Genomic DNA, 15,614 nt, shown 5'->3' with positions numbered 1-15,614 from the left:
CTCACTGATAATGCCCCAGGATAAGTTTGTCTTCCTATGACTGCATACTTACAAAAACACACATTACATTTTACGATACTATGATAGTATTCCATTTGAGCCTTAGAGCAAACTTGTGAGAAAGATAAAATATACCCCATTCTACAAAAGAATAAAAAGCTGTATATCGAAGGACCCCCAATAAATAGAATAGCTGGGACTAAAATACAGATATTTCTGTTATATTAGTTGTCCCTCTGATTAAGTGATTTTTAAAAAATGTTTCTTTCTTGATAGATTAATGCTTCCCTTTTGAATTTTTAAAGAATATATGAAAGACCATTAAAAAAATTCAAACTAACATAAAGAAAAGGAGACCTGTCTCAATATCGACTGTATGCTTCATATTGAATAATAGATTCTTTACACTCATGCAATTACTTAAAAATACAAATATTGATAGTTATAAAAGGAATGCCTTTAGATATTTGCTTCAGTGAATTTTAAAATGTACCTTTTTATTATTAGCAATAAACATGTATATATATGTGTGTACATGAATACACACACACTAAAGTGATTACATTGTTCTCCTAAATAGAATAAACTTTCCCCTTTGATTCTTTCTTTGACTAGTGGAATTTCCAAGATAAGATCATATAGTTTACCTTTTTGATCCTTCACATACGTTAAATTAGAGTTTATTTAAGATAAGTCTTGGACTCATTTTCAAGAAGTATACTTTTGCTGAGTATATTGTAAATGTGAATTTTTATGTGTTTTATAATTGGCTTTAAATACTTAAGTGACAAAACTAACAGATCTTTGTGAATTTTCTGTGAAGCCAAATATTAATCTCAGAAGAGTTTACATCTTTTGGCTTCCCTGGTGGCTCGGTGGTAAAGAATCTGACCTCTAATGCAGGAGACTCGGATTCCATCCCTGGGTTGGGAAGATCGCCTAGAGAAGGAAATGCCAAACTGTTTCCCTATTTTTGTCTTTGGTTTGCTTTTCACTATATATACAGACTCTCTGGTTTCAAATCCCCCCCGCCTCCCGCACCTCAAATCATCCTCCTGAGTTCCAGATACCTTGCAGATACCTCAAAATACATGATGAAAGCTTAAGTGTTGGAGTCATTTTTACTCACTGTATCTCCCAAACCTGCTCCTTGCCCTGAATTCTGTATTTAGTTAGATCCATCATCCACTCCGCTGTCCAGGGCTGCACACTAGATAATTTTCTTGACTCCTCTGTTGCCTTCACCTCACTGGTCAGTCACCAAGTCCTGACAATCTTCTGCTTACTCTTCTGCATTCCCGTTGTCATTACTTTAGAGCCAGATTTCATTGTTTTACCCTTTGGTTACTGCAACAGCTGCTAAACTGATCTCCCTATCTTTATGGAGCCTTCATCCGAGTAATCTAACAACAGCTTTTGATCGTTTGCCTCTCCAGCTTGAAATCCTCAGAAACTAGTCATTATCTGTGTATTGAGTAAAATGGGACCTCAATTACCATTGCGTGTGACTGTGGACTAGTTTTCCATGATTTAGTTTCAAGTCTATAGAAACATGATAGAAATACTGGCGTTCTGATTATTTCTGCAAAATACAAAATACTAAAAATCTTTTTTTAAAAATGAAAATTTCTTGGGAAAAAATACCATGTTATTTCAATGTAGTTGTAAGTTATTAACATCTTAGTTATGTGAACTGTTTTCTTTAGTTTCTAGAGACGACATCATTTCCAAGTTGGTTGAAGAAAATCAGGTAAGTTTAGAGGTTTAGAGTACAGAGGTTTTCTTTCATCTCTTCACTAAGTAATATTTCCTCATTCATGTTGGTTTATAGTCCTTCTGATTCTTCTAAAATCTTTATTAAAAGTTTCAGTGTATATGAGTTTATATCCAGAACTGTTATCAACAGTTATTATGAAATAAATTATTTCATGCAGATTATTATAATTTGAAAAAAGGTAAATTGGCAAAAATAAGATGTAGTTGCATTTTATACCTATTGTCAATGAACTGTAATGAAGTCTTTTTAATAATATGTAAGAAATATTAACTATTTTTGTTGATGGCTGCTCAATATCATGAATATATGTACTTAATACTGATGAACTAAACAAAAGAAATATTTTTAAGTGAACTGTACACTTAAAAATGGTAAAAATGAGTATAGTTCCCTGTGCTATGTATATAGTAGGTCATTTTTGGTTGTTATTTTATGTTAATCCCAACCTCCTAATTTATCCTTCCCTAGAAGGCAATGGCAAGCCACTCTAGTACTCTTGCCTAGAAAATCCCATGGATGGAGGAGCCTGGTAGGCTGCAGTCCGTGGGGTCACTAAGGGTCAGACGCGAGTGAGTGACTTCACTTTACTTTTCACTTTCACACATTGGAGAAGGAAATGGCAACCCACTCCAGTATTCTTGCCTGGAGAATCCCAGAGACAGGGGAGCTTGGTGGGCTGCCGTCTATGGGGTCGCACAGAGTCGGACACGACTGAAGTGACTTAGCAGTCGCAGCAGCACCCTTCCCCCTATAAGGGAAAATAGTCTGAAAAAGAATGTATATATTATTCTATATTCTTATTGTATATGTATATATTATTGTGTACATAATATATATACATTATATGTGTGTATGTTAATATATAATGCATTATGCATATATACATAATATATAAACAATATATATTATGTGTATATAATATACATAATATATCAATATAATATATAGTAACATGTATATACTATATATAGTATAGAATGTTATGTGTAGAAATATATATATAACCATTTATAATTAACCATTATATATATAATATAGAATGTTAATATAAACATTTTTATATAACTGAATATATAACATTTATATATAACTGAATAAATATATAACATTTATATATAACTGAATCACTAAAACTAACAATATTGTAAATCAACTATACTTCAATTTAAAAAAGACATTTCATTAAAAAGATTTTAAAAGTGGTTAAAATGATAAATTTTGTTATGTGTATTTTACTACAATAAAAAATAAAAGAAATAAATGTTACTACTTTTATATCTTAAAATATTTCTAAATCAGTCTCATGGTGTAGATGTTATATGATGTTTACTTTTCTTGATGCTTCTTCTGGAAAACTAGAAAAGTGAAGGAAGAGGACTTAGTTCATCCCCATTTGACTTAAGTACTGGCTAGGTAAACCATCCCACAGCTCACATCCCTATCACCTTTCCTCATCTTAAAGAGAACATTTTTTTTCACAGAATGAAGGTGCTTTCTTCTGCTCCACAGGTATTCCTTGATGAAAATATCTTCCTCTACTTATAATTTGAAAAGATCCTTGTATCTGTTTCTTTGAAATAATAAGATGTTACTGCTACTTAAGAGAAATGTGTATGTAATTAAACTAACAAATATTTCATCTTAATATAGTTTTCTTGACATATGAATACTAGGTAAATAGCAAGGTTTGTTTTTTCTAATTCAGATTTCTAGGCAAACTCTTTCTAATTGGAATCCCAGTATGAAAATATTTTTAATAAATCCTTTTGATAACTTATAAATAGAAGTTTGGGAGTTGAAGATACCAAAATTTTAAAAAGTCCTTTTCTATGTGTATCATTAGAACCTGAACTGGTACTGGCTACAGTACAGAATGGGTATTTTGATAGAGGTATGTGTAATAACTCTTACACATAGAAAATGAGAAATTATTTTTTTCCCTATAGAATATACAGATGTCTTTTAATAAGGAACATGAAGGAAATGCATATTTGAGGTCTGAAATAGTATCTCTTCATGAAGCATCAGAAAAAGCACAGGTAAATCTTCCCGTTTCTCTAATGTTTAGACGTTAATTTTGTTCAATTAAGTAAGAATAATCCTGGTTACATAAATTCATACCATTGCCATCATCTAAAATTGTTATTTCCTTAAGATTTGTTTCATTTATGAAGCATCATCAAATTAACTCCAATTCCCATTTAGGAATTCTCTAAATTCCTGTGATACATAGGTATCTGAGATACACTGTTATATCATGCACTAGTCTATACTTTGTGTGCTGACTAATTTACTCATTAAATATATGTGTTTTATTTCCCCCATTGAACTTCTAAGCAGTTCAGTCCCAAAGGCTGTGTCTTATTCTTTCTTTATGTCTTCTTTGTCAAAGCACAGTAAAAACCTAATAAATAATTGCTGATATTGGAGGTGTATGAAATCATTTAATGTGGGATGGTGGTCCCCAAATTCAGCTAAAGTTTTATGTATATGCGTGTGTATGGAGAGGAGTCACCACCTATACAGGAAACCATGTTATTTCTCATAGGGCCCAATGAAATAGTGTTGATCAATTGAAAGAACTTTTTGTTAGTACAATTTGACGTTTCAGTGTTAGGATCATAGTGTTGCTATGCTCTTTATGATAAAGAAAATACAAAATGTATTCTTTCATAAAGTAGTGATAACAGTAACTACTGTGTTCAGTCACAAAGTCATCTCTGAGTCTTTGTGACCCCATGGATTGCAGCACCTTAGGCTTCCCTGTCCTTTTCTGTCTCCTGAAACTTGCTCAAAGTCATGTCTGTTGAGTCAGTGATGCCATCCAACCATCTCATCCTCTGGCATCCCTTTTTTCTCCTGCCCTCAATCTTTCCCAGCCTCAGGGTTGTTTCCAATGACTGGGCTCTTTGTATCAGGTGGCCACAATATTGGAGCTTCAGCTTCAGCATCAGTCCTTCCAGTGACTATTCAGGGCTGGTTTCCTTTAGGATTGACTGGTTTGATCTTGCTGTCCAAGGGACTGTCAAGAGTCTTCTTCAGAACCACAGTTTAAAAGCATCGATTCTTCGGTGCTTAGCCTTTTTATGGTCCAGCTCTATACTACTACTCTTACTATAAATGATAGTTAAGATTTACCAAACCCATACTGTATACTGTTACTAACAAATTGTAGTCCTCTCAATAGCACTACTACAGAAACTATTATTTTTCTCATTTAAAGGTAAGAAAGCTGATATACAGAGAGGTTTAATAATATAACTAATATGTGACACAGTTGGAATTTGAGCCCAGCAATCTAACTCTAAAGAAAATAAGCTATTTCTTTTCAAAGAGTAAGAATTCTCCTCTGTCTCACTTCTCAAGTTGTTCCTCAATGAATAGTTTGTACGTCTGGTTATGACTTTAAAATATTCCATAGTGTGTTTCTATCTACTTTGCTTTACACACTGCTTATGATGCTGTCCACATAGTCTTTCATCTATCTCTCCTTTCTTGTTACTAATTTTTGAAGGTTATTTCTATTAATTCTTCAGAGTTATTTGCCTAATCCTTAAAGAACTTGTATATTAAAACATAATATCCTTACCAAATATACTTTGCAAAAATAACTGAGAATTAAGATAAATATTTTCCATAGGAATACAAATTTAAAAATACCAAAAGGACAAAAGAATTATAAACAAACTACATGTTTAATCGATGTGTTGCACAAAAGACTTCTGTTTCATTTTGGAAGATTAATCCTATGAAATGGTACAGTCATCTGTATTTTGCTTTTTTGAATACTGTAATTGGTGATGAAGGAGCTTAGCTATTTTGTGTTATCAGCTAAACAATTCTAAAAACTCGTCATCCAATTTTGGGAATGGATTTGTATCACATTGACCATGCATCTACATTGTAAATCTCATTCTGTAGATCTTGCTCCGATTGACTGGCATGCAAAATGCAAAAGAACAAAAGATTGGTAAACTGCCAAATGCTTCAGTAGTTCTACCAAATCAACAAATTTCTCCTTTTAATTCAGAATTATTTAGGATGGTGATTCCAAATATTTGAAAGTATTTTATAATTAAATATCCATTGGGTTAAATAAAGTTCACATGTATGGTGAAATACTATGAAATACTATGTAATTGTTAAAAATAATGATGCATAAGTAAAAATAATTATTTATTGGAGAGATCTGTGATTTGCTATATATGTTGTCTTAGATTTTGAATGACCAACTGACCAGAAAGTGTTCAGAATTGAGCAGCATGCTTCAGACTGTTAAAATGGAAAATACCAGAATCATTGCTGACCACCAAGCCATTCTGCAGGTATTTATTTTTTTTTCACAGTAGTAAAAGATGCTTATTAGTTTCCATAATCAATAGCCAAACAAAAAATGTAATTACAGTTGTAAGCCATAATGGAAACATGATTAACTTAACAATATAAAAAAATTACATACAGTTTGGGGGAGTCAAACAGAGTTATGTACACTTGTTTTCTTCCACCCAGTGTCCTTTGGTTAGTGCGTTTAATCCATTTACATTGAAAGTAATTATCGATATGTATGATCCTGTTACCATTTTCTCAATTGTTTGGGGTTTATTTTCTGTAGATCTTTTCCTTGTTTTGTGTTTCCTTCCTGGAGAAGTTCCTTTAGCATGTGTTGTAAAGCTAGTTTGGTGGCGCTGAATTCTCTTAACTTTTGCTTGTCTGGAAAGCTTTTGGTTTCTCCATCAAATCTGAGAGTCTTGCTGGGTGGAGTATTCTTGGTTGTAGGTTCTTCCCTTTCATGACTTTAAACATATTGTGGCATTCCCTTCTGGCTTGTAGGGTTTCTGTTGAGAAATCAGCTGATAATCTGATGGGAGTTCCCTTGTATGTTATTTGTCGTTTTTCCCTTGTTGTTTCTAATATTTTATCTTTGTCTTAAATTTTTGTCAGTTTGACTACTATATGTCTTGGTATGTTCCTCCCTGGGTTTATCCTGATGGGGGCTCTCTGTGCTTCCTGGACTTGACTATTTCCTTTCTCATGTTAGGGAAGATTTCAGCTATTATTGCTTCAGATATCTTCTCAGGTTCTTTCTCTCTCTGTTGGTGAGAGAGAGAGAGCATTTAACGTTGTCCCAGAGGTCTCTTAGGCTGTCTTCCTTTTTTTTTTTTTTCATTCTTTTTTCTATATTCTGTTCTGCAGCACTGATTTCTACCATTCTATCTTCCAAGTCATTTATCCATTCTTCTGCCTGTTACTCTGCTATTGATTCCTTCTAGTGTGTTTTCATCTCTGTTTGTCAGTTCTTTAGTTCTTTTAGGTCTTTACTAAACATTTCTTGCATCTTCTCCATTGTTTTCCTGAAATCCTGGATCATCGTCACTATCATTGTTTTCAATTTTTTTTCTGGAAGGTTGCCTATCTCCATTTTATTTAGTTATTTTTCTGCCATTTTATCTTGTCCCTTCATGTGGAATGTAACTTTCCGCTTTTTCATCCTGATTAACTTTCTGTAATATGAATTTTGTTCTAGCCGATGTGGGCTTGTGGTTCTTCTTGCTTCTTCAGTCTGCCCTCTGATGGAGGAGGCTAAGAGGCTTGTTAAGCTTGATGATAGGAAGGACTGGGTCTTGCTCTGGTGAGCAGGGCCATGCTCAGTTCAGTTCAGTCACTCAGTCATGTCCAGCTCTTTGTGACCCCATGCAGCACGCCAGGCTTCCCTGTACATCACCAACTCCTGGAGCTTGTTCAAACTCATGTCCATTGAGTCGGTGATGCTATCCAACCATCTCATTCTTTGTTGTCCCCTTCTCCTCCGACCTTCAAACTTTCCTAGCATCAGGGTCTTTTCCAATGGGTCATTTCTTCACATCAGGTGACCAAAGTATTGGAGTTTCAGCTTCAACATCAGTCCTTCCAATGAATATTCAGGACTGATTTCCTTTAGGAATGACTAGTTGGATCTCCTTGCAGTCCAAGGGACTCTCCAGAGTCTTCTGCAACACCACAGTTCAGAAGCATCAATTCTTCCAGTGCTCAGCTTTCTATATAGTCCAACTCTCACATCCATACATGACTACTGGAAAAAACATAGCTTTGACTAGACGGACCTTTGTCGGCAGTGTAATGTCTCTGCTTTTTATTATGCTGTCTAGGTTGGTCATAACTTTTCTTCCAAGAAGTAAGCATCTTTTAATTTCATGGCTGCAGTCACCATCTACAGTGATTTTGGAGCCCAAAAAAATAAACTCACTGTTTCCCCATCTATTTGCCATGGGACCGTATGCCATGATCTTAGTTTTCTGAATGTTGAGTTTTAAACCATCTTTCTCCACTCTCCTCTTTCACTTTCAAGAGGCTGTTTAGTTCTTCTTTGCTTTCTGCCATAAAGGTGGTGTCTCTGACTACCTGAGGTTATTGACATTTCTCACGGCAATCTTGATTCCCGCTTGTGCTTCATCCAGGCCACCATTTCATTTGATATACTCTGTATATGTTAAATAGGCAGGGTGACTATATACAACCTTGACATACTCCTTTCCCATTTGGAACCAATCTGTTGTTCCATGTCCAGTTCTAACTGTTGCTTCTTGACCTTCACACAGATTTCTCAGGAGGCAGGTCAGGTGGTCTGGTATTCCCATCTCTTGAAGAATTTTCCACAGTTTGTTGTGATCCACACAGTCAAAGGCTTTGGCATAGTCAATAAAGGCAGAAGTAGATGTTTTTCTGAAACTCTCTTGCCTTTTCTATGGTCCAGTGGATGCTGGAAATCTGACCTCTGGTTCCTCTGCCTTTTCGAGATCCAGCTTGAACATCTGGAAGTTCACGGTTCACGTACTGCTGAAGCCTGGCTTGGAGAATTTTGAGCATGACTTTACTAGCGTGTGAGATGAATGCAATTGTGCGGTAGTTTGAGCATTCTTTGGCATTGCCTTTCTTTGGGATTGGAATGAAGACTGTCCTTTTCCAGTCCTGTGGCCACTGCTGAGTTTTCCAGATTTGCTGGCATATTGAGTGCAGCACTTTCACAGCATCGTCTTTTAGGATTTGAAATAGCTGAACTGGAATTCCATCACCTCCACTAGCTTTGTTTGTAGTGATACTTCCTAAGACCCACTTGAATTTGCATTCCAGGATTTCTGGCTCTAGGTGAGTGATCACACCATTGTGGTTATCTGGGTCATGAAGATCTTTTTTGTATAGTTCATCTGTGTATTCTTGCCACCTCTTCTTAATATCTTCTGCTTCTCTTAGTTCTATACCATTTCTGTCCTTAATTGTCCCCATCTTTGCATGAAATGTTCCCTTGGTGTCTCTGATTTTCTTGAAGAGATCTCTGGTCTTTCCCATTCTATTGTTGTTCTCTATTTCTTTGCATTGATCACTGAGGAAGGCTTTCTTATCTCTCCTTGCTATTCTTTGGAACTCTGCAATCAAATGGGTATATCTCTTCTTTTCTCCTTTGCCTTTCGCTTCTTTTCTTTTCCCAGCTATTTGTAAGACCTCCTCAGACAACCATTGTGCCTCTTTGCATTTCTTTTTCTTGGGGATGGTCTTGATCACTGCCTCCTGTACAATGCCATGAACCTTCGCCCATAGTTCTTCAGTCTCTCTGTTAGATCTAATCCTTGAATCTGTTTGTCACTTGCACTGTATAATCATAAGGGATTTGATATAGCTCATACCTGAATGGTCTAGAGGTTTTCCCTACTTTCTTCAGTTAAGTCTGAATTTGGCCATAAGGAGTTCATGATCTGAGCCACAGTCAGCTTCCCGTCTTGTTTTTGCTGACTATATAGAGCTTTTCCATCTTTGGCTGCAAAGAATATAATCAATCTGATTTCAGTATTGACCATCTGGTGATGTCTATTTGTAGAGTCTTCTCTTGTGTTGTTGAAAGAGGGTGTTTACTATAACCAGTGTGTTCTTGTGGCAAAACTCTATTAGCCTTTGCCCTGCTTCATTCTGTAGTCCCAAGGCCAAATTTTTTTTACTCCTAGGACACTAAGCAGACTATAATCACAAGGTTCTCTCGCTCGCTCTTCTTTTCAGCATACTTATATACCAATCATTGGGCTAAGGATTACATATATTACCTCCTTTAATCCTAGCAGCTGTTATGTAAAGGGATATTTGTCATCCTTATTTTACAGGTAATAGAAAAGTTTAGAGAAGTTAATCAACTTGTCCAAAATCACCCGGCTAGTACGGATGAAGCAGATATAAATCTAGGTTCGCTCCAGACTTGGTGGCTAATAATTTACGTTATGTTGCCTTTTATTCTGCATTCTGTCGTAGTGGTTTATGTGTGGGACTCATTTCCTGAACTACGTCATGTTCTTCCTGGGACACCGTCTGATATGTCTTTGTTATTACCCATAGTGCTAAGCGTATGTTGCATCTAACAGATACTCAATAAGTATTTTTCATTATTTCAAACATTGTGTGTTTAACCCATGTAAGTATTGTTGTGATACTAGATCTGGATAGAATTACGGTAGTGAACAAGACACATCCTTACTTTCATGAAATTTACCACTTAGTAAAGACTGAATAATGTGACTTATATACATAACACTTTCATAAACATTTTAAAACCTTGGAATATGATACAGGTGAGATCCCGTTTTATCAAGTATGAAGGTGTGAAGATTTGCCTTGTAATCAATATCGTTCAAAACAATGTATTTTAAAGTATGTTTACAAAATAATTATTAGCATGTACTATATTTATAAAATCTTTATAAATTGTGGATGGAGGGAGTATGCATAAAAATGGTAAGCCAGAGAAAAATTAATTGTGCAAACAGTTACAGACTTCTGCTTTTACAGTATCTGAGCACAGTTTCAGATACTGTCCAAAGAATTTACACTAAACTGTGAAACATGATTGTCCCTGGAGAGTGGACTTATTTGGAAGAGGTGTGGAGGAGTTAGAGGTGGAAGATTTTTTTTTACTTTATATACATTGATATTGTCTTACTTTTTAAAGTATAGTACCATGTTGAAATTTTAAATTATCAAAATATTACCTAATATAGTTCTGTATCCGAAAATTTGTTCATGTTAGGAGTCCTATAAATTTTGCAGCAAGCTGGGTAAATGATGCACCTTGATTGTTGGCAAGAAGAGCTGTAAAGTGATAAAATTGTGGTCAAGTCAGGGTATGGACAAAGAGAAAGCTGGGCATTAAGATAAATTCTTTCAAAAACAGGTTTTATTTATATAAATTAAATTTTACTTTTGTAAATATCAGTATCGTTGATTAGTTATTTAGAATGATATCCTATCAAATGACTTCTGGCATCTCAGCTTTTATTATTACTTCTAACACTCAGGAGGAACAGAAAATGATGACACAGACATTTCAAGAACAAAACTTACTGCTGGATGCAGCCCATGCCAGTATCACAAGTGAGCTACAGACAGTTCAAAATGAAAAAACACAACTCCAAGTGCATCTGTAAGTAAAGTGTAGGCAACTTTTGCATTTTTTGCTTTTTCTTTTCGCTTTTGCACTTGTATTTCGTATCTTTAATGCAAATGTTTTGATTCTGCATTTGCTGGGCCAGCCACAAAAGTAAAGACACTGTCCTCACGGAACTAATTTTGTTAGAACATTTTGGTAATTGCTTTCAGGCAGGAGATACATTCTATAAGAACATTTAGTTATAAAGAAGAGCTCTCATTTAGCTTTCATATCTCCTTGTTCTCTTCCTGCAGGGACCATTTAATCCTTGAGCATAACCAGTGTATCCAGAAAGCACAAGAGGCTGAGAAGAGGGCAACAGTCCAGAAAGAGCTGCTGGAATCCACTATTGCAAGATTGCAAGGTGACCTGGAAGCATCAATGAAAGAGAAGAAGTCTCTACTAGAGGAGAAAGACAGACTTCAAAAAGAGGTAGGTGGAGGCAGATTTTTTACCTCCTGGTTGTGGGTGGTGATCTTGTTTTCAAATTGTATTTTAAGTGCAAAAGACAAGAAAAGAAATACAACCCAGATGAAGTTTGTCTAAGTTACCCATGAAAGAAGTCTTTGGGTGGGTAATCTATGTCTTTTGGCCATGTGAGTAGTCTGTGCCAAATAGTATACCCTTACATAGCATTCAGTTCAGTTCAGTCGCTCAGTCGTGTCTGACTCTTTGAGACCCCATGAATCACAGCACGCCACCCTGTCCATCACCAACTCCCAGAGTTCACTCAAACTCATGTCCATCGAGTCGGTGATGCCATCCAGCCATCTCATTCTCTGTCATCCCCTTTTCCTCCCGCCCCCAATCCCTCCCAGCATCAGAGTCTTTTCCAGTGAGTCAACTCGTCGCATGAGGTGGCGAAAGTATTGGAGTTTCAGCTTTAGCATTAGTCCTTCCAGTGAACACCCAGGATTGATCTCCTTTAGAATGGCATTAGTGAACGTTAACTAACCATTCACACATCCTCATGTTAGTTAAGGGGTCAGATTTTAAAAATCAATTTTCCCAGTGGGAGTGGGACAGTGTAGCAGAAACAGTGTGAGGGAAAACAGCCCTGTCTTCCTAGTTAGGAAGGAACCAGAAGAGTCTGACATGCAGACGTGTCTTTCTAATTTCAGGGCTATTTGTGAAGCCTGCTCTGGCTCAGAGACTCCCTGAGTGGCCCCTTTTCTGAGAGGATGTGCTATCTCTGCAGTGTAGGTATTAACTCACACGCAGGGTGTATCTGCTATAGTAGAGGCTGTCAACTGTTTTTAAAAGACTGGTCTCCTTTTTTTCCCCTCTTCTTGGGCAGGTTAATAAAACAGAGAAAGAAGTAGCAGAAGAAAAATGCAACTTGGAAAAAGAATTAGCAAAAAGCAAGGTATTCCACGTTTTCTTTCTTTTTGTGTCATTATGTTTTATTTCCTTCTGTATTCCTGCCTGCTGTATCAGCTTATCTTAGTGAGGAGACAGGTTATATTGTTGAATAGCAAAATGTAGGGGAGTAGAGAAGCTACGAAGCTGGATGCCCTCAGAGCACTTCAGTCACTTCAGCATAAGGCTGCTTCTGGGAAAGGTTTGCTTGTTGAGCATCTTGTGTTTGCCAGTGAGTCATCACTGCCTCTGACCCTAGTGTTCACCAAACATTTAGCTAGGAAGACTCCCAAGAATGAGCTCATGGGCCTGTGGGAAGCAGAGGGATGATTGCTGACAGTGCTTTTTTTAAAAAAAATAAATAAAGCTAATTTAGGCTTTATTTTATCTCACAGTTTTGTGAGATACCCCTTTCTTGGTTCTATGGCCGGAGAAACGGCTACAATCCTTATCAAAATAGAGAAGAAAAAAACAACTTTAAAACATTGCTGTTTGCATTTCACAATTTAAGAGAGTAAGGATTATGTATTGTTGTCATCTGGAGTATATCTGGAGCACCAAGGACTATTAGGCCACCCTACTCAATAAAACCAGCAACAGTTGTCAGATACAGTCATCAAGTCTCGACTATTCGGCTTCTGGCTCAACTAAATAGCATTCGTATTACCTACCATATATGTGAACTTATTTAGAAACTAATTTTTATTTATCTTTGGCCGTGCTGAGTCTTCAATGCTGTGCGGGCTTTTCTCTAGTTGTGGTTGAGTGGAGCCTACTCTCTAGTTGGGGTGCACAGGCTTCCCATCACAGTGGCTTCTCTTACTGCAGAGCATAGGCTCTAGGCACACCGGCTTCTGTAGGTGTGGCTCCTGGGCCCTAGAGCACAGGTTCAATAGTTGTGGAACACGGGCTTAGTTGCTCTGCAGTATGTGGGATCTTCACAGATTGGAGATTGAACCTGTGTCTCCCACATTGGCAGGTGGATTATTGACCACTAAGCCACCAGGGAGGACCCATCTCTGTGAACTTATAGTTTAAGAACTACAGAGAGAAAAAACGCTAAATTCTGTACTGGAGCTGGCGATACCTTCTGTGGTTTACTCACTCATGTCCAGTGATTCGAAAACAGTCCACCCAAAAGATCTTTAAATAAAGCTGACTTCCTGTGGCTAGGATTTTGCTGGTATCATTGTGGCTTCAATATGCTTTTTAAAATTTGGAAAATTGGTTCAGTTCAGTTCAGTCACTCAGTCGTGTCTGACTCTTTGCGACCCCATGAATCACAGCACGCCAGGCCTCCCTGTCCATCACCAAATCCTGGAGTTCACTCAAACTCATGTCCATCGAGCTGGTGATGCCATCCAGCCATCTCATTCTCTGTCGTCCCCTTCTCCTCCTGCCCCCAATCCTTCCCAGCATCAGACTCTTTTCCAGTGAGTCAGCTCGTCGCATGAGGTGGCGAAAGTATTGGAGTTTCAGCTTTAGATCAGTCCTTCCAATGAACACCCAGGATTGATCTCCTTTAGAATGGACTGGTTGGATCTCCTTGCAGTCCAAGGGACTCTCAAGAGTATTCTCCAGCACCACAGTTCAAAAGCATCAATTCTTCGGCGCTCAGCTTTCTTCACAGTCCAACTCTCACATCCATACATGACCACGGGAAAAACCATAGCCTTGACTAGACGGACCTTTGTTGGCAAAGTAATGTCTCTGCTTTTTAATATACTATCTAGGTTGGTCATAACTTTCCTTCCAAGGAGTAAGCGTCTTTTAATTTCATTCATTAATACTTTTTGCTTTAAAATGCTAGTGAATATTTCATGGCTATGGTGAATGGCTATTTATGATTACAACATAGCATAATTATTTTGCTTGTCTGATTTCATTTGTCTTAATGTAGACTAAGTATATGTTCATGAGGCTGAAAGATATTAAACTTGCTTGTTTGCTATTGTTCAGTCAGCAAGTTGTGTCCAGCTCTTCACAACTCCATGGACTGCAGCACGCCAGGCTTCCCTGTCTCTCACCTGCAGCAAGCATTGATTCAACAATGAAATATTTTTTAGTACTATTCTAATGATTTTAACTTCTTCAACAGATTCCTGTATTTTAGAATATTAGGCTTTCTGTCCTTGCATGGCTGGGAGGCTGTAAACAGTCACATTCGTAGTTGTAAGAGCCTGGACAAACTTTTCGGGCAAGTTAGAAAGCTATCAGAGGGGCTTGGATTCGAACACTCCTATTAAGTCGAGGAGAACTTTTTAACTACAGCTCTGAATTAATGTTTTCAGAGAAAGGTGGTTGAGGGGAAGCCCCCGTAAGTATTAGAGGACTTGGTAAGAGGCGTAAGATAGTAAGACAGTCAGACTCCGGTTTTCTTTGGGGTAGATGCTCGGGTAAGTCCAGGGGGTTCCTCGAGTCCTGATTAGCCTTTGCCCATCAGGCCTCTTCCCCAATTGACCTTTGCCACGGGTAGGATTTCCCTCGCTGGCTCCCAGCACTCACCATCTCCTGGAGATTGCTCAAGTTCATGTCCATTGAATTGGTGATGCCATCCAACCATCTCATCCTCTCATCCTATTTTCCTTCTGCCTTCAATCTTTCCCAGTATTAGGGTATTTTCCAATGAGTCAGCTGTTGGAATCAGGTGGCCAAAGTATTAGAGCTTCAGCATCAGTCTTTCCAAAGAGTATTCAGGGTTGATTTCCTTTAAGATTGACTGGTTTGATCTTGATGTCCAAAGGGACTCTTCAAGAGTCTTTTCCAGCACCATGGTTCAAAAGCATCAATTCTTCAGCACTGTGCCTTCTTTTGAGCTTCCCTCATAGCTCAGTTGGTAAAGAATCTACCTGCAATGCAGGAGACCCAGGTTTGATTCCTGGGTCTGGAAGATCTCCTGGAGAAGGAAATGGCAGCCCACACCAGTATTTCTTGCATGGAGAATCCCATGGACACAGGGAGGCTATAGTCCATGGGGTCTCAAGAGTAGGACATAACTTAGCAACTGAACCACAC

At 37.4% G+C, this 15,614-nt stretch overlaps 1 protein-coding gene across 5 annotated transcripts in view; it reads left to right on the top strand.

Annotated features, from left to right (window-relative positions):
- The window catches only part of CCDC150 (coiled-coil domain containing 150), a 97,634-nt gene that overhangs the window by 21,858 nt on the left and 60,162 nt on the right, over positions 1-15,614 (top strand). For all 5 annotated transcript variants that reach the window (XM_055398211.2, XM_088828669.1, XM_055398210.2 and 2 more), the window contains 6 exons: positions 1,707-1,750; positions 3,724-3,816; positions 5,995-6,102; positions 11,110-11,234; positions 11,495-11,672; positions 12,538-12,606. In XM_055398211.2, the coding sequence (XP_055254186.1) occupies positions 1,707-1,750; positions 3,724-3,816; positions 5,995-6,102; positions 11,110-11,234; positions 11,495-11,672; positions 12,538-12,606 (617 nt within the window). The remainder of the gene's footprint in view (positions 1-1,706; positions 1,751-3,723; positions 3,817-5,994; positions 6,103-11,109; positions 11,235-11,494; positions 11,673-12,537; positions 12,607-15,614) is intronic.

The sequence above is a fragment of the Moschus berezovskii genome, chromosome 2, assembly GCF_049115385.1.
Source record: "Moschus berezovskii isolate FMDL1 chromosome 2, NW_MosBer_1.0, whole genome shotgun sequence".
Taxonomy (NCBI): domain Eukaryota; kingdom Metazoa; phylum Chordata; class Mammalia; order Artiodactyla; family Moschidae; genus Moschus; species Moschus berezovskii.
The sequence above is the reverse complement of the archived record's forward strand: the minus strand, read 5'-3'. Positions and strand labels throughout refer to the sequence as shown.